Genomic DNA, 23136 nt, shown 5'->3' with positions numbered 1-23136 from the left:
TTCCATGGTATCAAAGAATAAAGGTTTTATTCCAGTAATTTCCATGCCAATGTTCCAAAATAGTTGTACATTTCAGTAAGGACAGGTTGTATCAGCTGCAATTAAGTTCCCCTATTCTTTTCTTCTAGCTAACCTTTTCTTTGTTTTTCCTAGGTTTTATAAATCTTTTGTTTTAGACGCAGTTGAAGTGCACTGGAAGTGTTGTTACAATAGAAAGCGTTTACTTCAAGGTAGATGGCTTGTTTTGCTTTTATACAGTCAGTAGGAAACCAAGGTTTAGCTCTCATACTGGAGAAGATGAAACCATCTTGACAGTAATCTTAACAGGGGAGCCTGGAGTGCAAGTCTAATGGACTAATAGGGTATTAATAACTGTTGGGGCAGGGGGCAGTGAATCTGCTGAACAGATTTGGAAGGTGCTCCCAGTGCAAACGTTTGTGCACAAATGTGCACAAACAACTGGGGAAATTTTTGGAAGCAGCCACAGAAGCCAAATGATACGACTGCTTTAAAACTTATGATGACTTGCCGTCCCTAATAGACTTTGCAAAGCATTTCCTTAGAATGTTTTGCAGTCCTATTCAGAACTGTGTCACAATTAAAATGATACATTCAGAGAAATAAGCAGCTTATTTTTTCCGGTCCATTCTGCTGGTTTATCTTTCTATAGATACCCGTGTTTTTTTTTTTCTATAAATAGTTTTAAAACGTATTATGTTCTTCCTGCAAATTTGCCTTGCAGTGGAATGAAGGCAATCGACCCCAATAGTAATGTCCTCAGTTAAGTTTTATACTGAGTCTGAGATGGCACAAATTTATTTACCTTGTGGCTCAATATATTGTGCAGGGACTAGTGTGATTACGTTTGTGTAACTAGGTTACGGTGGTAGAAACACAGGCAATTGGGTTAATTCAGCAAGCCTTGGCTTATACTCGCTATGTTCTCACAACACAGTAAACCATCTGATTTAGTAAAAAACATTATGCTATAATCTGTGGTTTTAAAAACCACGAGCATCTTCACCTCACACGCTGAACCATGAATCACATTTCGATTTAGCGTGTGACGACAGCAAAGCAACCCCTGATTTCCAGCCGCCCCCCAAATCCCGGTCAGGCTTTTGAAATTCCAGAGCTGGGACCACTGGTGTGAATATGCTGTACGCATGCGGGTGACCGTTGATTGAGCGCAAAACGGGGGAAGGCGTATGTGCGGACATAAGAAGCCGCGGACAGAGCAGGCCCGATGGAACGACGTTTCTGCTCTGTTCCGAGTCACTTCCAATATATCTCGGCCGCCACCGCCTCGCAGTTCGTTTCCTCCCAGTAGTCGCTCGGAATGGCCGAACGCAGCAAACCGCCGACCCCCACCTTAGCGACGTTGCACTGCAATTCGGGAGAAGGGAGGCGTGCCCCACTCCTCCACTTGGCCAATAGGTTTTCCGTGTTGCGGAGACGACTCAAGGCTCGGCTGGCTGTCCAATAAAAATCAAAAGCAGGAGGTGACCGATAGGAGCTTAGCTCAATAGAAGCAGAGAGCCTTCGGGAACGCGATCGTTTCGCGCGGACGCCGATTGGGTGACTTGAAGTAGGGAGGGGAAGATGGCGGAGTGAGGGGAAGAAGTGGAGCGAGAGCCGCTGCGGGCTGCGGCCCAGGGGCCCCAGCTGTGGTAAGAGATCGGGGAAAACCAAGCGCTGCGGCTGAGAGGGTTAGGAGCACTAGGCCTTGTTGGTCATTAGCCCAACTCGGTGCAGGAGTTGGTTTGACGCGGCCCGTTCGCGAGATGAACAGGGATTTGTGTCCAGTGTGAGCTCGCTTCGGTGTCGCCCCTTTGGTTAGAACAAGTTCCAGGGTTATCGAGCAGAGCTTTAGCTCTTCTTCCGACCTAGGCTCCAAAGGGCTCCCTGCTCTTTTCCTCCCTGGATTAGGGTGCCAAACATAATGGGCGCCAGGACAGTATCCTGAAGGATGAAGCTTTTTGCCTGCGTCCCGTTGGAGCTGGAAAGAGAAAAGGAGATTGGTTAAGCGCGGCGCTCCGCGGGTGCCGCTGAGCTCTGCAACTGCGAGGAAGGCACCGCTAGCCTTTCCGACTAGAATGGCTAATGGAAAGCCAGAGTCCTCGTGGGGGGAGTTTCCGTTGGACCGCGAGCATGACCGGTTGGGCAGGCTTGATAATTGGTCTGTTGGTATAAGCAAATCGATAAATTCAACTCCAGACTTTTTCCGGCTTCCGCTGTCATCTCTGCGGATCCAAGGTTCACGGGAAGGCTTTAGTTTAGACTTTCTCTTCTGTCCCAGAGTTTTCTTTTATGCCCGTTTTTTCTTGCCAAACCGATGTGTTTTGGCTCATGGCATTTTGCATAGTGACCCATCTCCTAGTTTAATATTTCTAAAAGTGGGCTGTCCCCTTATCTTTATGAAACGGATTAGTGGTTGGTTCTTTTGTTTTCTTTAGATTCAGAATTACACTTTGTTACAGCCCTCAGGTATTTTGTGACTTGGAATTGGAATTTAAGATGGGGATGGGCAGGAGGGCAAGATGCAGGCAGACATGTGCTGTTCAATTGATATTTCAATGTCATGTTAGTGTTCTCCCTTTTTGAATTCTGGTTTTCTTTTCAATATATAGTGATATGTGCATACTCAAAAGAGTAACAGATAAAGTATTTTCTTTAAAGAATAGGAATAAAAGAGTAATGATAGGGATGATGAGCTTATCTGTAATGAAGTCAGTAATGACTAGTTTTAGAAAATGCATTGAGACATCCAGGGAGAAGGTCTTGTTGGATGTAATAGAGAATTGTTAGAGAATTCTGCAGATGGCTGGGAATTGCATTTTGAATGCATTAATTCATATGCACTGTATTCATCAGTGTGTACTCTGAAAGCAGCTGCATCTATTGAAGTAGATATTGCCAAAATATTTTTAATGCTTCTGAGTTTTGTGTATTCAGCTGCTGAAATATCATTGAATAAAGAGACAGATGTGGAGAAACAGAGGACTTATACAAAGTTTTTTTTTACTAGCCTTACTAATGAAACTAAAAATTGTAGTTGCCAGTCCCCATCTTCCCCCCTCCCCGAAACTCCACATTCTGGCAGATCAGATCAGATGAGATCAGTGAGTGTTCTAGATTAGGGCCCATTTCTTGAAGATACGTGAATGCTTTTAAGAGATGGAACTTATCTCCAAATTTGCTGTTTTCCTCCAATATATGGCAAGCATGGAACACAGTTGGGCCTGGGTGCCTGAAAGCATCTTGAGCTCCTCTGAGTAATGTTGTTGGAACATTCCCTTGCCTGACTTTTCCAAAGTACTCACAGAACAGAGAGTGACCTGATAGAAATGCTACTTTCATCCTGTTAATACAGGATGTGATGGTTGTAAGTGTCAGTACTGGTCATAAGTCAGTTTTTCTAGCACCGTTGTAAGTTTGAACTGTCACTAAATGAATGGTTATTAAATGAGGACTACCTGTAATCTTAAAACAAGCTAACTAGAAATTGCAATAAGTAAAGGAGACTGCTTTGCTTTGAAGAACTAGATATTTCTTGCCTCTTTACATTTTCTGCATTGCAGGAAGAGGTAATAAGGACAAGACTGTTTCTATTTGTATTTGTCATGGGTATCTTTCTGTTTGATATTCTGTTCACTCTTTATAATGAAGTAGTTCTGCTCATGGGTGATCCATCATTCGACTCCCAGACTTGTCAGCTTTGCATTCTTGAAACATGACTGTTAACTTCAGTAAGCTTAAACAGATATACTAACTGTATCATTTTGAACATATTTTATAATTTTGTCAAGAATTGATATTTAATTAGTCTTTTTGTGGGGGAAACTAATCTGGATACTTTGTCAGTTGCTGCTGTATCTCTATTATAATCTTATTTTAAGATGGCTGAATTATTGGCTATCAAAGACATACAGAGAGTACGCATACATTCGCATTTATCTGAAAACTGCTCAGTAAGGGCTGGACATTTGTGAATTTCATTAATTATATCCTGAGTAAAATACATGTTCATAAAGATGAAGCTGTTTCATGCTTATATGTAGCCTATTTGCTACAAAGAAATTGTGTATGGAATGAAAAAGTCTCCGAACATTTAGTAGAAGTGTACTAACGTAGGGAGGTATAGTCATGGTAAGTGTATTACTAAATGTAAGGCTTAGGGATGTGTGTCTGTTTTTCCAAATACTTTACATTTTAGTGTGGTGACTTAAGTATTTGTTAGATTTATATGCCACTGTTCATTCAGGAGCTCAATATGGCATATATAACATTTCCTCCTCCAGTTTTTCCTAAACTTACACAGTGGGCTTCAGAGACCAAGGATGTATGTGCACTGGGAACTAGAACCCCCCGCCCCTTCCTAGGACAGTTCCTTAATTACTTGTCCAATCTCAGAGACAAATGCAAACACTGAGATTAGAAAGTTCTGATACTGTTGCATGAGATGAAGAAGGTAAAGGAAAATACAGGCCAGATCTATTTGTGCAGACTATGCTGAGGCTTTAACAAGCCATTATTTACCAATTGCATATCCTCATCATGGATAAGGATATGTCATTGTGTATTTCTGGTTGGGTGATGGTGTTCATATCAGCTTTCAGGAACATTGACTGTTTGCTAAATTAGTTGGCTCTGCATTTCAAAGGTTCAGTATAAAGTCAGAATTTGGTATTAAGATTTTAATGTATATTTATGGAGATGTCCTCCATTATTAAGGAATACCATAGAGGTCTTTAGTGGTTATGAGACAGGAAACCGCAATATCTTAAGATGTCTTTTAATGTCTTGTCCTCCCCTCAGTGTTGCCCCTCCAGGTCCATGCATATACGATAGTGATTGGCAGTCAAAACAAGAAACTTCTATTAACTGAAAGCTACAGGCAAAAGTTCTTGGTGATAAATGATCAGTGCAGCCTGAAATGAAAGGTAAGTGTATTTTGTCCATGGAATTGTTTGGCCTGCTTCTTCATGATTTGACAGCTCACTAAGATTCTAGGACCAGATGTATTGTATCCCAGAATGCTAGAGGAATTTGCTGATGGTGTGTCAAACCTTTGTTTTATATTTGAGAAATTCTAGCAAAGTTATGAAGTGCTGGATAACTGGATAAAAGTTGTTCCTATCTTCAAAGAAAGAAAGGGGGAATGACAGAATGGTAAATCTTCTGTTGTTGACTGGGGAGATTCTGGAGCAGATCTGAAAGGGATCTACTGTAAACATCTACATAAAAGTTAAAAACATTGCAGTAATTATCAGAAATCATAATGGATTTGTCAAAAATAAATCTTGTCAGACTAATCTTACCTCATTTTTTCATGGGGTGACTTCTTAATCGACTGGAAAACGCTATGAACGTAGTATGCCTTGATTTCAGCAAAGTGTCAGGTGAAGTACCCTGTGTGATTCTGATTTAGCAAACTAGTATGGTTTGGGCTGGATGGCATGATAATTAAATGGATACATAGCCGGCTTGAAAATCATACTTAAACAGTACTTATTAGTAATTAGTAATTCAAGTTGGAATGAGGTATTGAATGGGGTGACTTGAATAAGAAGGCAGAGAGAATGCCTATCAAATTTCCTAATGACATAACATTAGATAGGATAGCTAATTCCCCGCTGCCAAATTAAAAACAATCTTGATATGTTAGAGAAATGAGTGAAAATAACAATGAAATTTAACAGACACAAATGCAGTTGTGTATTCTGGAAAAATAAACCAAATGTAGAGATATAGAATGGAGAAAGTACAAGAGAAATTATAGAGTAAGATAGCTTAAAAGGTGGACTGTGAACACATTCCTCTATATGAATGTCTCAGGCTTTAGAAATTAATCCTAGAATATCTTAATCAGAACCTTTCTGTAATTTATGAAAATTCTATGTTCACAGAGGAATTGTAATGGGACTAGAAGCAAGCAAATGTCCCTATCTTCCAACAGGGAGAAAAATGCAGGAATTATCCATCACTAAAGGTAAAAACTCCTTCAAGCTAAGCTTGACTACTGGTGACTTCATGGACTGGTAATTTTCTTGGCATGATGTGGAAGTTGTTCACCATTAGCTTTTTCCAGGACACTTTTTAAACCTCCCAGTCTAATCAATAGCTCTGGTATTATCATAGCATGTATTATCATTAGAAAGATTCTCAAACAGGTCTTTGATCTCTTAGCATTGAGAAAAGGACGCTTTGCAAAATCTATTTCCATCCTTTAAATCAAAGACAAATTACACCAGACTAATACTTTTTTTAAAATAGTTAATCTGATTGATAAGACTATACCTTTGATATATTGTACCTTATTTTTGGCAAGATTTCCATCAGTTGTCCACAATGTTCTCTTTATTTGGGTGATTAAATTTTTATTGTTTTAAAAGCTTTTACCTTTATTTAGAAATAAACTTGATTTATATCATTGATTTAAACTGTCCTTTTTCTTCTTTAAATCACTTAAATGAGTCCACTCTCTTAGTTGGTAATTTGTCAGGAATGCTATTGTAGTAGATTCCCAGCATTGGCAGGGAGTGGGCAAAATAACATTTAAGGTATTGTTTAACTTTGTTTCCATATGTGAAGTGAATTTTAAGAATCCCTGTTTCCTGTTATCAGTTTATTTCTATACCATGTAGGCCTAAAACACTAACTGGATATAAGCTTTCACAACAAAGAGTCATCATACATGAAGTTTTAACATTTGCGTTTTATGGTCTTGCTTGACCCAATATGTTGACTATAAACTTTAAGCACTTTTTAATTTTTTTTTGTTTATATAAAGAAAAATATTCTTGTTTCAGTGAAAAGGGAAGTAAAATCACTACAGCATTCTTAAGTAATAATAAGTACAGAAAGGAGTGTTACACTTTAATAGCTATTAAACTTCATTTGAAAATATATCTTCTCATGCATTTTTTGCTCTACAGTCTGACAGTATAGGTATTATTGAAATGACCGAATATTCTTTGATATTGCTGTGAGGTTACAGACTCCTGTCATTTTCATTAAAAGTTGTTTTCTGTTTATTCCATGGCAAGCTTTCAATTAAATAGCATTAATTCCTAAAATAAGCTTCTTGTGCATCTCAAATGATAAACTTCTTGGACCTCAACTCAGTTGTTATCAGTGGTTTCCTTTAGAACATTATACTACTTTACGTTTTACATTTAGCACAATTCATATTTTCATATACAATAGAAGTAAGATTTATTTTCCATACTCAGTTGCTTTTCATGTAATGATTTCCAGTGATATTTATACGTCTTGAGGCAAACAGTCTTCAGTTTCTAGGATTATACAGTAGTCTTGCTGTGTATGGGAAATTAATGAGTCTCAAGAGTGAGCAGAATGTGGCCATGATTAACACTGTGGATGGCACAGTACTCCAGTTGTTGACATTACCCTAAAATTCATCTGCAGATTATTTTCCAGTGTTAACGTGCCCAGTTACTATGAAATGAAACATTGTTTTCAGATTATATTAATTTGTGTGTGTTTGATTCCAGGTCTTTTCCTTTTGATCCAGGAGAGGCTGTTTCTAAAGAATTGCTATTCATGAATATCCATCTTGTGAAGAAAACTTTTCCCTTATTTCTCTAAAAGAAAATGAAGAAATGCTGCTCTGATTCTTTTCCAGCTCCTTATCATAAAAAATTGTCACACGGAAGCCTGTATTATAGAGGTGGAAAGCACAGCCCTTGCAAAAGAACTAAAATGGATATGTAGAATTTCATACAATTATGTAAACCAGGCCTTTGCTTAGGGTTTTTGCCCTCTAGAAATGATTGTGCATACAAATATAGGCAGTTGCCAATTCTTGTTGACACTTTGTTCCCTTCAATATATTTTAGTAAGGTAATTCATCACAAAATATTTGGAGAACCTAACAAATTGATATGTTCTTGAAATACTGTCTCATAAACCTTGATGAAAAATTGTGGCAGAAGAACCAGGATGTACATGTGTTGTAAAAGAAAAAAGAGAAATAGTTTGAAAGATTTCCCACTGAGAATTTTCCTTCTTAAAAGAGTCAGTTTAAGTAGATAACAATCTTGATGCAACTATGTAAAGCTGCTGTTGCATAGCAGCTAATAATCATTTTATCTGTTGCATTTAAGTGTAGCCTCACTTTTTAAAGCAAACAGATAAAAGAAATCTTTATGTACATTTGCATCTACATAAAAGCTGGAAAGTGGGGATATTAGTAGCATGTCCCAAGTTGGAAGACTTAAAAGTATAGAAAGTAAGCCTTGGGGCAGTGGAATTTACTTGGTATCCCTATTCTTCCCTAAGGAATTCAACAACAAAAGGAACAATGACTTTTATCTATCCAGGCTTTTACCTGAAAGGAACAACAATGCTGGTATAACCTTGTATGTAAAACTTTCCACTGCTTAGATGAACAAAAGGTAGACATGCTCAGGAAGGGCTGCTTCATCATTTCTCACTATGTCACCTACAGTTAAGGTGGGAATTATGTTCTAAACATGTTTACAGAAAATTCTTTGCATTGTGTTTATTAATACTGGACAGTTCCTTTCAAGCTGGGATAAAAGCTGCTCTTCAACCAGTTTGCCAGAATGGATGCAAAGGCCTATGTCTTCTTTTCTTGCTGAGCCATGGAGCCCTTAGTAGTGCACCTTATTTCAGTTTTATTAAAATTTTAATTTAGATTTGCTAGTAGTTTAACAATATCCTCAATCTGAGTTAAAGGGAGTACAATTAATAATGGTTAGTCATAGCTAAGAATGTTGAATGCTTTTGGCTGATTGATGGCAAATGTTATTTTCTGAGGAAAAGTAGTGGCTGACAGAAGAACATTTGGGATATGCGTATGTTTTAAATAGTTTTAATAAGGGGAATTATACCTAGCAAAGCATTTGTATTTGGTTGTCATAATGTCGTATTTAGCTTATCCATGATAAAAGAGCAAACATTTATTCCGTCGCTTTCTTTGAATAAAAATGAAGTATGGGTAGTCCTCGTTTAGCAGCCACAATTGGAAGCGGCAACTGAGTTGTTAAGCAAAGCAGTCGCTAAGTGAAACCGTGACTGGGCTTATGATCTTACTTGAGCTTTCCTTTGCTTTATAGACCTGTGAAGATCTTAAATGCGAGGGTTGGTCATAAAGTTACTTTTTCATTACCATTTTAACTGTGAATGGTCTCTAAACAAGGCAGTCACTAAATGAGGACTGCTTGTACAATTGTTTTTAAAAAGTGTTTCAATAGAACATTTTCAGAGGACTTAAAATCTATAGCTACAGGACAAAAATGAAATATTTAATATTCAAATTGGTCTGAAGCCCTGAAATCTTGTTTGAATACTAAATTTTAAAATAAGTTGGATATCCTTTGGGATTATCAGGGCTTCAGAAGTAAAGTCTAACCTAATGGTGTATAAGCTGTCCTCTGCAACTCTGTTACTGAAAATCAGAAAAAAAGCATGATAATTGTTCAATCAGTTTTTAGATGTTGCTTTAGCTATTTATACCTCAGAGGTATTTTGTGGGGAAGAAAATACATTGGGACAGAGTGGGAATATAATTTAGTTTCCCCAAATCATCAGAAAATGACCATATCATTTAAGAAGAAAATCAGTCTTTATCCCCTTTCCCACTGAACCCATTGTCTATTTTTATTGAATACATCTGCATTAAGAGTATACTTAGTATTGGAGAAACAACAAAACTGATAACTATGCCCAGGAAATCATTTTGCAGCGTACTTATCCTGTTGCATCTCCTTAACAGTACTATCCAGAGGCAATATTGCCTTAATTTTTTGGTTTTACATACTCATCTGTTGTCCACCTTGGCAGGAAATCTTTCACATCTGACAGATGAAGCAAATATGGGGCATGTGCAATAGTATAATATATACATATAAATATATTTTAATACTTGTGGACAAAACGTTACAAGTTGTTTGAGAACAACAAAATCACCAATGTCTTCCATTTTAAAATGTGTATAGTTCCATAAGCATTAGTGCTTTGTAGCAAAACTGTAGTGCCATGTTAGGATCAGTGCATGAGCCTAGTAGTACTTTTTTTTACAATTTCAGAGTGACAAATTAATGAAGCTGATGATGTAACTTCTAGGAAACTGACATGGTTATGGTCATGGTCTAAAGATGCAGTGTCCTTTCTAGGCAATGGTAGAAGAAACTGCTGCATAGAATCAGTGAGATGTGGATTTTGTAGTGATTGCATGAAAATAATCTTTAAACAGCCAGGTACATTTTGAGTGCACTTAAAGAAACTGCATGTGAAACCTTAATAGAAGTAACAGTCTTTAACAAAACCCTTTGTGAATCATGAAATATTTTGCTATATTGAGAAAAATAACTGATAATGTAAATTCTTAAATTTTAGGGACTAGAATAAGCATATGACTAGTCTTTCCCACTCATGCTTTTTTCCGTATATTGCATTTCCCACAAAAAAGGTTTGGTATGTTTTGAATCAGATTTATTGGTTGTTTCTGTGCTCGCATTAAGACAGGAATGGATACCGTTTTGCAGTATAACTGTTGATTGCAGAAACTGAATGATAGATTGGGGCTTGCACATATCTGCCAATATATCATGGCATCTCTTAATCAAGAGTAGCATCTTGCAAAATTGACTGAACTAGAAATGGTATCACTGTACAGCTATTTATGAATGCACCTAAATTATTAGCACTGTTATTAAAATCTCAAAATTTTACCTTTACCATTTTGGTAAAGCATTTGTTGGAGTTTTCTGCTAATTCATCTATTTGATCCCATTTAATTATTGCATCCAAATATCTATACTTACATTACAGTAATCTGAATAGGTTTTCCCCCCTTCCTTTTCTGAAAATACTGCTTCAGTTAGGTAATTCATCTACTTAACTTTTTATTTTTGGTTCAAGCAAGTCAAGTTTTAAGTTATGAATCTGGTTCTTTGTAGATCTTTATGTTTATGGTTTAAATGCTACTTTTTGCTTAAAGGGGATACTGCATCTTTTTTTTAAAAAAACCCTTATCTATAAATGGCCACCTTGATGAGGGAAGAGATGTCTCTGACTTTGCACAGTATTTCTTTATTGGTAAAACATAATACAAAACATGTAATTTAACTGTTAAGCCAGAGAACTGCAGAATTACTTTTTAAAGATCTCTCTTGGTTTTCTCATGAAAGTGGCAAGGTGTGTCATTTAGAGTTGAGTTGTGAGGGCCTGAGCTCTGTCATGGTTCTCTTGTGAACAACAGTATAATTGAACAAAATGGTGATGATTGGGAGAATTGATGGAAAAATACCTCTGAAACTGGAATGCAAAATAGCACAGTATGTAGGGGGAAGAATCCCTGATGCAAATAAAGCCATAAGATGACAATAAATAGAACTTTAGTAGCAATAACTGTTTGCATGTAATAGGACCTAACTTGCACTGGCAAGAATTGTATAGTAGAATAAATGGTATTAACCAAATAGGTTTGCGGTGCTCTGTGTTGCAGGAAGTTGAATTTCTCATTAAAAGGTTAGAAAGTTCCTCTCTACCACAGAACTATGTGCTTGAATGCTACAGGGCAAGGCTTGACAAAAATTCCAGAATTTTATTTTTCAAAATTGATATAATTAGGAACAATGTTTATGAAATTGATGAAAACTTACATAGAATGTAGATAATTCATCATTTCTGAAGAGACAAAGAATCCTTGAGGCTGGGTTCTATCTAGACATATAATTTAGGAGATTTGGGGATCCGGATTTCTGAACCAAGTTGTGGATTTCTCTGAAAGTAGTGTATGCATATATAATTGTTTTGGTCATTTTGTTTTACAAGCAAATCTGGTTTCACTTCTTTTTTAATTATATAAAGCTACTTGGAGACTTGGAAGGTAGAGAGCAAGCTTCAGTTCACTCTGCCTGGCAAACTCTTACCCTCATCACTCTAGAGAGTAGAGTTTATACCTCTTTAAAATGCGGTTGCACTAACCTTGTATGCATGTGCATACTGAAGACCAAGGAGACTGTAAATTTAATGAAGAACTCTGCCTTAAGCAGGATTCAGTTGACCAGATTCATCTGCAAGGCTGGGACATATACTTAAAGGAAGTAGCTTTACTTTTATTTTTGTTCTTCATTGTATGGTATTCATTATTTATCCACATGGATGAGGCAGAAGTTTTAAAATAAAATGCATATACACATATGCATGCATGTTTATACACATTCTATAGAAATTTCTGCTCTGTATATATTTATACTGATCAGTGAAAATTAGCACAAGTTTCTAAAATGTTCAGGAGTTGAATCAAGCATTTGGTTGTTCTATATATGTAGAAAAATAGTTGATATACTTAGGTAACTTTTGCTCACAAAATATATAGGAAGTATTCATTAATCTTGCAAACAATTTCTCTAACCCTGGAAAATTATTTGCACTTACTGTAGTTGCCTACATGATTGTTTAAATACTTGTTGGCAGAATTCTAAAGGTATCTTATATCTATATCAGTACAATTTTCACTGCTCACATGTTTGAGCAGCTAATTTGCACCTTTTTCACTGTTGGTTAAACTGGTGCTAGGCTGACATTATAACACTGCTCCTATAAAATAAGGTAGAAAATTTTAGTCTCATAATCTGGGTCACAAATGGGGAGGGGCTCAGAACTGCATGCAAGAATTGAATGAGGTGCTACTCTGGAAGAACTAGATTGTTGTTCATTGCTTGCTTAAACATGTGACTTGCAGCCTCATCCTAGAGTGTATGCTGCCTTGATCTGAATGGTAAGAGACTATAATATTTAAACTACTGGAGATTTAACATTGAAATATAGTTCTAAATGCAGATGAGAGAAAACTCTTAAGTGGCTCTTCATGGTACTTAACCTGCCTATTCTGTGTGTGGTTTTCCCCTTCCTTTGATTGTAATAATTCTCTTGATAGCTCTTAATTTTTGATTGCAGATCAGTTTCATTGAAACATTAATACTATTCTTGATGAAAGGTTCCATAGAGCTTGCATTTCATCTGTCAATATTTTTAGTGGTTTGATTTTTTTATTATTTTAATCAGCACCTACTTTCTAAATTTTATGGTGAAATTCCTCTTAATATAGACCTCCCTTTTAGATTTTTTAATTTTTATTTATTTTGCACTTTGAAAAACAGTAAATCAAGAATTCAAGCACAATATTGACACATAGATGCCAGAAAATAGCTCTCACAAGCAGGTTTCTGGAATGTAGATTGCAAGTAATAGTTCTTTGATGTTTCAATCAGGATTTAGAGAACCTAAGCTGAACTGAGTTTTTGCATTCAGTTTGTATGCTTGGGGATGGGTTATAAGAGGAGCCTATAGAGAGAGAGGCAATGACTTTAACTTTCCCAGGAATGTAGAGAAATGGTAGCTGTGCAGAGTGCATAGATTTATACAAAGAAGATTGCCGGAATAAATACTTTAGCATATCTCTTAACAGAGTGGGAGAAGGAACACCTATGCATGCACTTAAACTTGTTACTGGAATCAAATTGATTAAAGAATAAATGTATATTGGCTATGGGAGGGTTAGGGTGCCTATTTCTTGCTTTCTAGAGAAGAAAGGTGTTGTGTAGAGAGGAACTGACTTCATTTTAGGAACATGGGAAATGAATGACAGAGGCTTTGAATCTGAGCACTTCCTAGCTGGTTTTAGATGGAATTTCCAAGTTTTCTAAGTCACAGCACAACGAACATTCCATAAAGTATATTTCATAAGGACTGCATGTTGCAATTCTTTTCTGTTCCATGCAGGTGAAGGCAGGTGGGGTTACAAAGCCCTCAGAATGGAAAACTTGTGTGGGAAAAATACCACTGGCACAAGCACATAGACTCACAAACCGTCTTTTATAGAGATAGTATTCTAATTATGCATGATTAAAATGTTTAGTGTTATAGCTATTATCAGTAAATTGATATATGCATTTATACATTATGAAGCAATAGGAACCAATATACCAATAGCTTGAATTTACTGCTTTGATTCTCAGTTTTTTAGACAACATGCTGCCTCTTTAGTAAAGGGGCAGAATGTACAAAGAAGGGACGAAGCATGACGCCAAAACTGTGTATTAGAAAAAGGAATCAGTAGAATGAGCCCTTTTGGCCTCTTACCAAGTTCATAGCAGCTCATGAGCCTATATAATATGAACATGGTTGATGGCAAGTTGGGTTTCTTGGGTTGCTGCAGTTGTACAAACAAAAAAGGTGCAGAGTTTCAGAGTACCAAGAAGGCAATAGGTAAATCCCAAATGGGGCAATAAAAATGATCTAAGCTGTGTAGGGTTTGTTGTTATTTTTAAGTTGAGATTGTGAACTTTAGCCAGAGCCTGTTGCAGTTAAAAAACAATGAGTAAATAAAATGAGTAAGCTGTCCATACTTTTCAGGTATTAATTCTTTCTAGGACAGGTGTGGCTTTTCAGGTTTTTTTCCACCACCTTGGCAGCTAGGTTAAAATGAACTGGTTTCAGACCAGCAATAATTATACCTTACAATATGAAAATTGGAGCTATTTATTATATATTCAAGCTTTATTTAAGTAGGGGGTGGCTCTTTTGATCTATTAGAGGATTGTTGGTGTGAATACTCAATTTTGAAAAACTGGTGCAGCAAAACATGTTAACGTAGGGATACTAGAAACAACAGGCTAGCTGTTGTAGCAAAGTCTGCATTGGCACATTCTTTTCCTATTAAGATGTGCTAAAAAGAAATCCCGAGTTAAAATCCTTAGATTATGGCTATACTAGTTTGCAAAAAGGCAGTCTTAGCTTACCTGAATACTAGTGTATCTCAAAGATAGACCCTTTTTCTAGGTTATGAACATTCATTAAGGCATGTTTATACATTTTTGTGTTTTGTAACTTTCCTAGGCATACACATTTCCAACTGTATTTTTGCACTACCATTGCCAGTAATCAGTAACTTCCAGATAGCTAGACTATTGGAGTTGTGATTGAAGTCTTGCAAACCATTTTTAACAAGTGAAATAGGCAACAGTATCTCATTTCTAAATTTTCCCTTCCAAAGTTTACTTCTCTTGTAGATTACGTTTGCAGGTGTTTCAACTAAACCGTAGGATTTAAGACTGCTACTAAATGGATTTTCTTTTTTCAAAACAATGTTGTTCTAAAGTGTTTGAAAATTGGGAAGAATGGGTAGCAAGTTAAGTCTTGAAGATAACCTACAAAAAATTGGCAGACTGGTATGCCTGTTACTGACAAAAACTCATCTGGATTAGTAGAGACAAGGAATAGGCTACATCTACATCTACTCCACTATACACTTTGTATCAATACGAACAATTTGCCCATGTATATACCTGATATTTTCCAGATGGCAGCTTGCTTTTATATCTATGCATATTTGGGGAAGGGGAGGAATGTGTTAAATGTATTCTTTTGACACTGTAAACAATAATTGCTCAAAAATGAACTTTGAAACTCTGCACCTGTATATAATTTTTTAGCAATAAAGCAGCATGAGCTGAGAATGCACTAAAATGTGTCATTTTTTTCTAAAAATAGTTATATGTACAAAATGCTATTGTACCATTTCAGTTTCACTTCAGCATATAAAGGAAGATGTTTAGTTAAAGAATCATTAAGTTGTATATTTTAAAACTTAGATGTTCTTGTGTGTATGCTCTGCACAAAAGGTCCAGAAATGTTACTTCTAGTGTGTGAGAGTTATTTCTCCACCTGAAGTAAAGACTGGTAGTTACCAAAACCATGAACAGCTACAGACTGCCCCACCCTCACAGGAGAGACAAGCTTCTAGATGTTCACTTTGAAAAAGCAGGAGGAAATGGGCAAGTTTGCTGCCAAAAATTGGTGATATAAAGATGCTACATTTGAAGGTACTTGTTGGAATTCTTGTGTTGTAATCATTATTAATCAGAGCTCCTAGCTTCTTGTTCATTGGAGTAACAGTCTCCACTTCCAGACTAGACTGCAAGAAATGAATTATGATATGATTCTGCAGAAGAACTCTAAGCATTCCTTTCTACTGACCAAGCTGGTTGGTATTGATCAGTTTGACTCAAGGGAGACAACTGTTTACATTTTACTTATTTCAAAGACAAATTCTGTCTATACTTGCTGAAAAAAAACTCTTACAGCAGTGTTTCTCAACCTAGGCAACTTTAAGATGTGTGGACTTGAACTCCCAGATATGCTGGCTGGGGAATTCTGGGAGTTCAAGTCCACGCACCTTAAAGTTGCCAAGGTTGAGAAACACTGTATTACAGCCATTGCAGCCTATATCTCAATCCTGAAAGTACCATAATGAGGCAACTGAGTTTTCTGGCCATAAGCCTTCTGACAAAAGGAAAAACACATATTGCAATGTACATTAGTGAAGCTTTCTTAAGGGTTCCCTATAATTATAAACTTTTAATTTCCTCCGAACATTGCTAGTTTGGGCAATGATTTAAAATGTTTCTGATAAAATGTTACACTGATACTTCAACTTTCAATTTTTGACCAATTTTAATGTTACTGAACAGTTTACAGCTGAGTCCTGAGGCAACAGATCTTTCTCAACTTAAATGTAAAAAACAGGCAAGAAATGTACAAAGTAAATGGTTATTTCTTTCAGTTTCCAATATGTTCACAATGCAATCTTAGAACAGTAATGCAATGGTTTAAAGTTTTTGTGAAAGTATGGTAGAAAAACTTGTATGTAGGAATTAAAATGATTTGGGATACCTGTTCATGTTCAAACACTATATGCACGTGAGTGTGCCAGGAAAAGGAACAATTTTGTATCACCAATTTTCCAGTCTAAGGCCATATTAATTGCCATTTTCAATTATAAACACAAGTAATAGTGAAAACAATTGAGATAGGCAAATCTAAAAAGTTAACAATTCAGCTTTTTCCTTGTATATCCACATGGTCTTTCCTTACAGCTCTGCTTCTCAGAGTCCTTTGTTGACTGAATTCTTCTAGTTTCTTAATTAGCAATTCCATGCGCATGTGAACTAGTACAAGTCTTTCTTTTAACTACAAACAAAAAACTAAGTAAATAGAATGAAGTAGTGTGGAATATCAAGTAATTTGACTTCTTACAAATACTGTTAAAATAACCAATGTTATGGTGAAACTTAAAAATATACATATAGACAGTGCTGCAGAAACTGAATTCTTTTAACACCTTCAGTATTCAACTGCAACATAATATGCAAATATCAGTGTCAAAGACTAATTTGTTAAACTAAAGCAGGAATGAGCAACATCTGAGAGGAATGCAATTAAGCCATCTGCTTTTGTAAGGGTCACACAGATCACTCAGTGATGCAGTGTTGCTAGACGGGGCCTGTTTTTCCTGCCAAAGCTTTGATGTTGGAAAACGAGAAGCTTCCAGAAGCAATTCATTCTATTGTCCTTCCTTAATCCCTCCCAAACAGCCTTTAATTTGGGGATGGGGGTGGTAATACACTGTGCCACCAAATTTGGTGAAAAATTTGCCATAACACTTCAGCTGAAAGAACATAAATGGGCCCATAGGCTTTCCAATCCTGAACTAAAGTCACTTGCTGAGATGGCGGCTATAGAAATCAATCAATCAAAGAAAGAAAAAGAGAAAGAAAGTTACGATTCATATTATAGTTACAGAAGAACCTTTAATTTAGATAGAGGAAGTAGCATGGAGAAGTAAACAGTTACCTATTATAGTTAGAATTTGGCATGAAGTCACAAATTGTTCAGCAAGCCTTGTCTTTTTCAACGTAATCCATGCAGTTTGAAACCCACTGTAGCACAATCTTTTCCCATACTATTTTGGTAATGCCAATATATCAACACATAGAACAAATTATGCTGTCAGAGTCCATGCCAAATCCCAAAGAGAATAAATAGGTGACAGAGTACCTTGTATGTTTTCTATTAATTTTTTACTCCTTATGATAGGGCATAGTATAAATATAAATCAAATAAATAAAAATAAATTCCAATTTATACATGTATAGATAAAGAACAAAACCCAGAAAACACTTACTCTCTGTACATGTTCCTTCAGGCTCACCAGAGGACAGGTTACTTTTGAAGCTTCTACTGTAGTTTTAGTTTGCAGCAAGTAACTAAAACCAATGTTAAACACTATTGTAATACTGGCTCATCAAAAAGAAAAACAGTTCACATTGGGTGATAATCTGCTTAACTCAGCCTGCCACAGAATGGTTTATCAGCAGGTAGACAAAGAATAGAAACATCCGTTGCAAACCTTTCATAATATTAGACTTCAAGAACCTCACTGTTCACTGAATGCTTGTTTCCTTAGTTTGATCAAATTTAGCAAGATATATCTGTATTATTATTGAAACTACTATTCAGGTCTTCACCAATACAGTAATACTTCGCCAACATCTTACTTTTGTTTATTCTATCCATATAATGTACTGAAGTTATTACCACAATATACTGCAACAGATTTCACTTTAAATGACCATATATTTTGAAGTCCTAATTATTTTATATACATCTTTACTTTGATGCCAACTGAAACAAAAGCCCTGCTTTTGAAATTGCTGCATAATGTTGCAGACATTTCAGGATCCTTGCCCTAAATGGGTAGAGTTTGGGATTTGGATCTCATAGATCCAGTTCAAGTGTCTGCTCAGGTGTTAAGTTCTCAGGATGATTCTGGACTTGAAACTATTACAGCCTTACTAATACTACTTAAGGGAAGGTGGCATGCCAGATTCCTAGAGTGAGTTTCTTGGATAAAGTGGGGAATAGAAATAGAATGAGCTTAGTTTCAAGAAGCAAAAAATGTTAAGGCATGTTCCAATCATGTATAAGGTAAAAATTAATTTAACAGTTTTCTTAAACTTGTATTTAGTTTAGAAAATTAAGGCATAGCATGATGGCTATGGTTAAAGTGCTACCTGCAACTCCTAGAGCCAGCAGAAAAGTACATTGGCATAACATTTGCTGATTCTGTCACAGTAAAGAAGCAGCAGTTGATGCTGTCCTAACTGTTTTAAGGACACTGATTAGTAAATTCCCCAAGTTTTGCTGCTCCTTCTACCAAGCAGCCACTGGTAGCAAGGAAACCAGCAGCTGCTGCCCTTAAAATGTGGAGCAGGGTTAGGTGACTGTAGGGAATTCTTGGAATGGCACATTCAAGTTACCTGATTAACAAGCTGCAGACATGGAGGTGCTCTGAGCTTGTGACCTGTTAGGCAGACTAATCCTCAATGCAAATCTAGTGCTTTTTTGAGAGAGCACTAATGCTGCATCCAAAATAGTTAGCTGACAGGTTGCAGGCATGAAGTAGGGACACAAAGTCGAGAGGAGCAATTGATAACAAGTGAGCTCCATCCCTTTCTAGCACTCTCAGGGAATGGAAAGGCTGGCAGCAAGTCCAATTCTATCGTTGTGAACGGCAGCACTTAGAAGTAGCTGGTGAAAGGCCTAGGAAGCCACAAAGCCAAAACAGCGCTGCCCCATTCAGAAAGTAATAAAAACAGAAGCTCAGGGATGTGAAACCCTGTGCTAATAGAAGCAGAAGAAAACTGTAGGCAATATATCAGGTGATGATTTAAATTATGCAGTACAGGAATTGCACTTTCTTAAGAGTGTGCTACTCCTATTTCTAAACGAAGTTGAGCAGTTTTTCAAAAGAAAGCTCCTTATAAATATAGGCTTAGTTAAGTAAGACCTGACAAGTGCTTCAGAAAGCACTGCTGCAGGCCAGTGCCTCTGTCTCTCCTGCAGCCATACTGGCCATGCAGGGCAGATCTCTGCACCAGAGCAGAGGGAGCTGCCCATAGCTGACTAAAGTAACCAAGGCCTATCCCATCTCGAACAGTATTAGTAACCATGCTAGATAAGTATGCCAGATAAGACCTATGGCAATATCTGTCTGAAGGAGATGTAAAACATGACTTTAAAACGAACAGTTAAAGACAACTTTTAGATACATCTGTTTGGGGCTGGATATGAGACAAAGACAACTTCATGAAGACAATGGCATCAAACAATGGTTACCAGGTCAGCATGAACCCTTGGTGAGATGAGCATTCAGAAAAATTATTTTGGTATAGAATAACCAAATATTTTGATGTAACAATGGCAAAAGACTGCACATGTAAGATACTACAAGCCAAAACAAGCAGGACTGTGGCCTTTCTGAAATGCTTCAAATAATCTTAAGCATTCTATATGCCTTTTATTAAAGACTTCGATTCTGTATCTAAACTTGAGCATATTTTATATAAGTCAGTTGATTACCTTTCACATTACTATATTCCAACACAGTTCAGTATGCATCTGGAAAACACTAACCATGTGATGCTGTCCTTAAAAAGGCAGAAGAAGCCTCGCAGGTAAGCCAGTGATTTTGAACTATAGAGGATAAAGCCAATACGCAGTTCACAGGACCGACAATACAATGTGTTGTAGGTGCTGGAAGAAAACGACAGCATGTGAAATCAGTTAAACATTCCAGATACTGTTCCATAAACCTTTACGGTAATGTTCTGTGTACCTCAAGCCTTATGAGCAATACCTCTTGGTTCTGCGAACATAAATAATGAATTTGCAATCACAGAACACCAATCAGCAGTTCCTTTATTCTTTTGGGACTTTTATATTTTTATATTAATTTGTTTTTTACAGTTGATGTATACATATTGGGATCCCTTATGAGCCCATACCAGGCACTGACTGAGACCTCCATTGAACTGCCCATCAGGTCCTGGGGGTGTGGAATTCCTTCAGGAACCCGACAGAAATAGTAAACAGTTTAAGATCTAAAAACACATATTAAACTTACATAACATAGAAGACTAAGCCTGTATTTATAAGGAGCTAAGTAAGACCTGACAAGTGCTTCAGAAAGCACTGCTGCAGGCCGGTGCCTCTGTCTCTCCTGCAGCCATACTGGCCATGCAGGGCAGATCTCTGCCCCAGAGCAGAAGGAGCTGCCCATAGCTGACTAACCAAGGCCTATCCCATCTTTAAGAATATTAGCAACCATGCTGTCCTAGAAATCTGCTAGATAAGACCTATGGTAAAAGCTCCACATGTAGAATCAGATGTAGCATTTTAAATTTAAGCATGTTATTTTAAATAGGATAAAGGTAGAAACGTTTCTAAGTGTAAAGGCAAAACTTCTTCTCTTACCTGTATTTTTTTTTAAAAAAAATTCTGCATGTGTTTTTAATGTTACGTTGTTGTCTTACGTCCATTCAAAATGGTTAATTAAATCACAAGCATTGGAAAGGTTTTCAGAAAGATACCCACCAACCAGTGAGGTCTCCCTCGACACAAACCATCAAGTTGTCCTCCACAACAACATCTTTTGTGACCTCTGCAGGAAATAAGAGCAACATATTAGCAATAAAAATACTTTCCCCAAACTATTTACTACTTTTTATTATTTTTCTGATGTAGTTCAGGCAGCTATACAATTTTCTTTCAGATTTTACAAAAAAAAAAAAATCTTTCCAGCCTCCCAGGAGCAAGAAGAGAGACAGCTATTGGTAGAACCGTCCCAATATGAACTTTAGATGTCACATACATTATCCACATTCCTGAATAAGCATTCCCTTCCAAGTTGTACTGAAAAGCCCTTTTCTCAATAAAAAATAAAGTGAGAGTAACCACATAATAAAAGAGATAGTCATTTGAAAAGCACCATAAACCTGCAATTTCTATTGTAGCTCTAAACAAAATAGCCTGCTCTTATTGAAGTAATTTATACGCCACTTGCACATCAGACATAATGTATAATGGACCATGTATCAACCTAAGATAAAAATTTGTATTTAAAATTATCTCTAAGTTGTAGGAGCCAGTGCAGTCACACACTGCCCAACTAATCACACTGAATTATTGAAGGGTCTCCTTCAGAACAGGCAAGTTTATGTAATAAAACACGCATGCCTATCTATCCAAACAGAGAAGGATTTGTCTTAGAAACCGCAGTGATGCCCAATATTTAAATCAGTCTAAACAATCACAGTAGGGTAGCAAGAATTTTTGTTCCCCATCCGTATTAGTGTTTTTAATTCAAGTATTAGTATTTAGTAGTTATAATTTAGGGAGAGCTACATGATTATCACTTTAAGGACCTATTGTTCTGATCTGAATAAGATCACTAGTCTGATCATTGTGAGACAAGAAATAATTCCTATCAATTGCATTGACTGTGCAGTGGTCAAGTAGCTGAACAAGCATTTTGGAATGCCCAGTTTTAGATCTTTATAATCTTGCAGAGAATTTGGCCACACCAACAGAAATATATATGTGTTTATAAGGCTTAATAATGTACCAAAAAAAAAAAGTATACAGGGAGAGCCATTTATCTTGATATGAGTATGCAACACACCCGTTCATATTCCTGAACATCATCATACAGTATTTTCTGAGAAACAATACTTTCAAGGGTCAGCCATTAATGATGCGCATCCAAATTCTACAGGGGTGAAAAGCGACGAACAAATCACCATGCTGATTTATTAAGCGTAAAACATATCTAAATAAGGCACAATGTTTGCTCTGACACCAAAAAGCCCCCTCCGCTCTCTGGAAACAACTGGTTACGGACCGTTTCACACTTTACCAGCACAACACGTGTATGTCCTCTCCAGGGACAATCCCACAAGCATCCTTCGTGGGAGACGATTCGCATTTTCCTACTACCCTACTAATGTTCGATGCACCTCGAAACCTCGCCGATAGCAACGCCTACTGCGAGTTCGACTTAATGCCCTCCTTCTCCGCGTCAAAAACCCCATCAACTCACTGAAACAAACGAAAAGGCGGAGCTTCTCCTCCTGGGCGCACAAGTGGAGCGAGTCTCCTAAGACGGCCCGGCAGCGCTGGCACTGATACACAACGCAGTCCTCTAGCCTGAGCCCTCGAGCGCCCGGAACCCGCTTCCCGCGGGGCTCCCGCTTTGCTGCGCTTCGCCGGACTTGGCAGCCCGGCCCGGTCCCGGGTCCTGCCTGCTCTACCGTGATTGCACCGCCCACCTGGGGCTCCTCAAACAGGAGCCGCAGTTGCTTCCGTACAGCCATCCCGCCTTTCGCCAAAGATTCAAACTCGGTTCCCGCCTCCTGCTGCGCTCATTGGCGCCCCCTCAAGCTCTTGCGGCTGATAGTA

The 23136-nt window shown here is 37.3% G+C and overlaps 1 protein-coding gene and 1 long non-coding RNA gene across 2 annotated transcripts; one reads left to right on the top strand and one right to left on the bottom strand.

Moving 5' to 3' along the window:
• Positions 1–1583: 1583 nt before the first annotated feature.
• LOC134487836 (uncharacterized) lies at positions 1584–15525 on the top strand. The gene is made up of 4 exons (XR_010066895.1): positions 1584–1670; positions 4819–4943; positions 5910–5992; positions 7518–15525. It is a non-coding gene; the product is annotated as an uncharacterized LOC134487836 (long non-coding RNA).
• A 1063-nt stretch (positions 15526–16588) lies between these two features.
• OIP5 (Opa interacting protein 5) lies at positions 16589–23052 on the bottom strand. The gene is made up of 5 exons (XM_063293427.1): positions 22778–23052; positions 21274–21340; positions 20314–20433; positions 18023–18104; positions 16589–17028 (listed from the first exon to the last, which is right to left on the bottom strand). The coding sequence occupies exons 1-5, from the start codon at positions 23049–23051 to the stop codon at positions 16894–16896; spliced, it is 678 nt and encodes a 225-aa protein (XP_063149497.1). The 5' UTR covers position 23052; the 3' UTR covers positions 16589–16893.
• Between the last annotated feature and the right edge of the window lie 84 nt (positions 23053–23136).

This window comes from Candoia aspera, chromosome 1 (assembly GCF_035149785.1).
Source record: "Candoia aspera isolate rCanAsp1 chromosome 1, rCanAsp1.hap2, whole genome shotgun sequence".
NCBI classification, from domain to species: domain Eukaryota; kingdom Metazoa; phylum Chordata; class Lepidosauria; order Squamata; family Boidae; genus Candoia; species Candoia aspera.
This window is presented reverse-complemented; position numbering and strand designations above follow the sequence as displayed.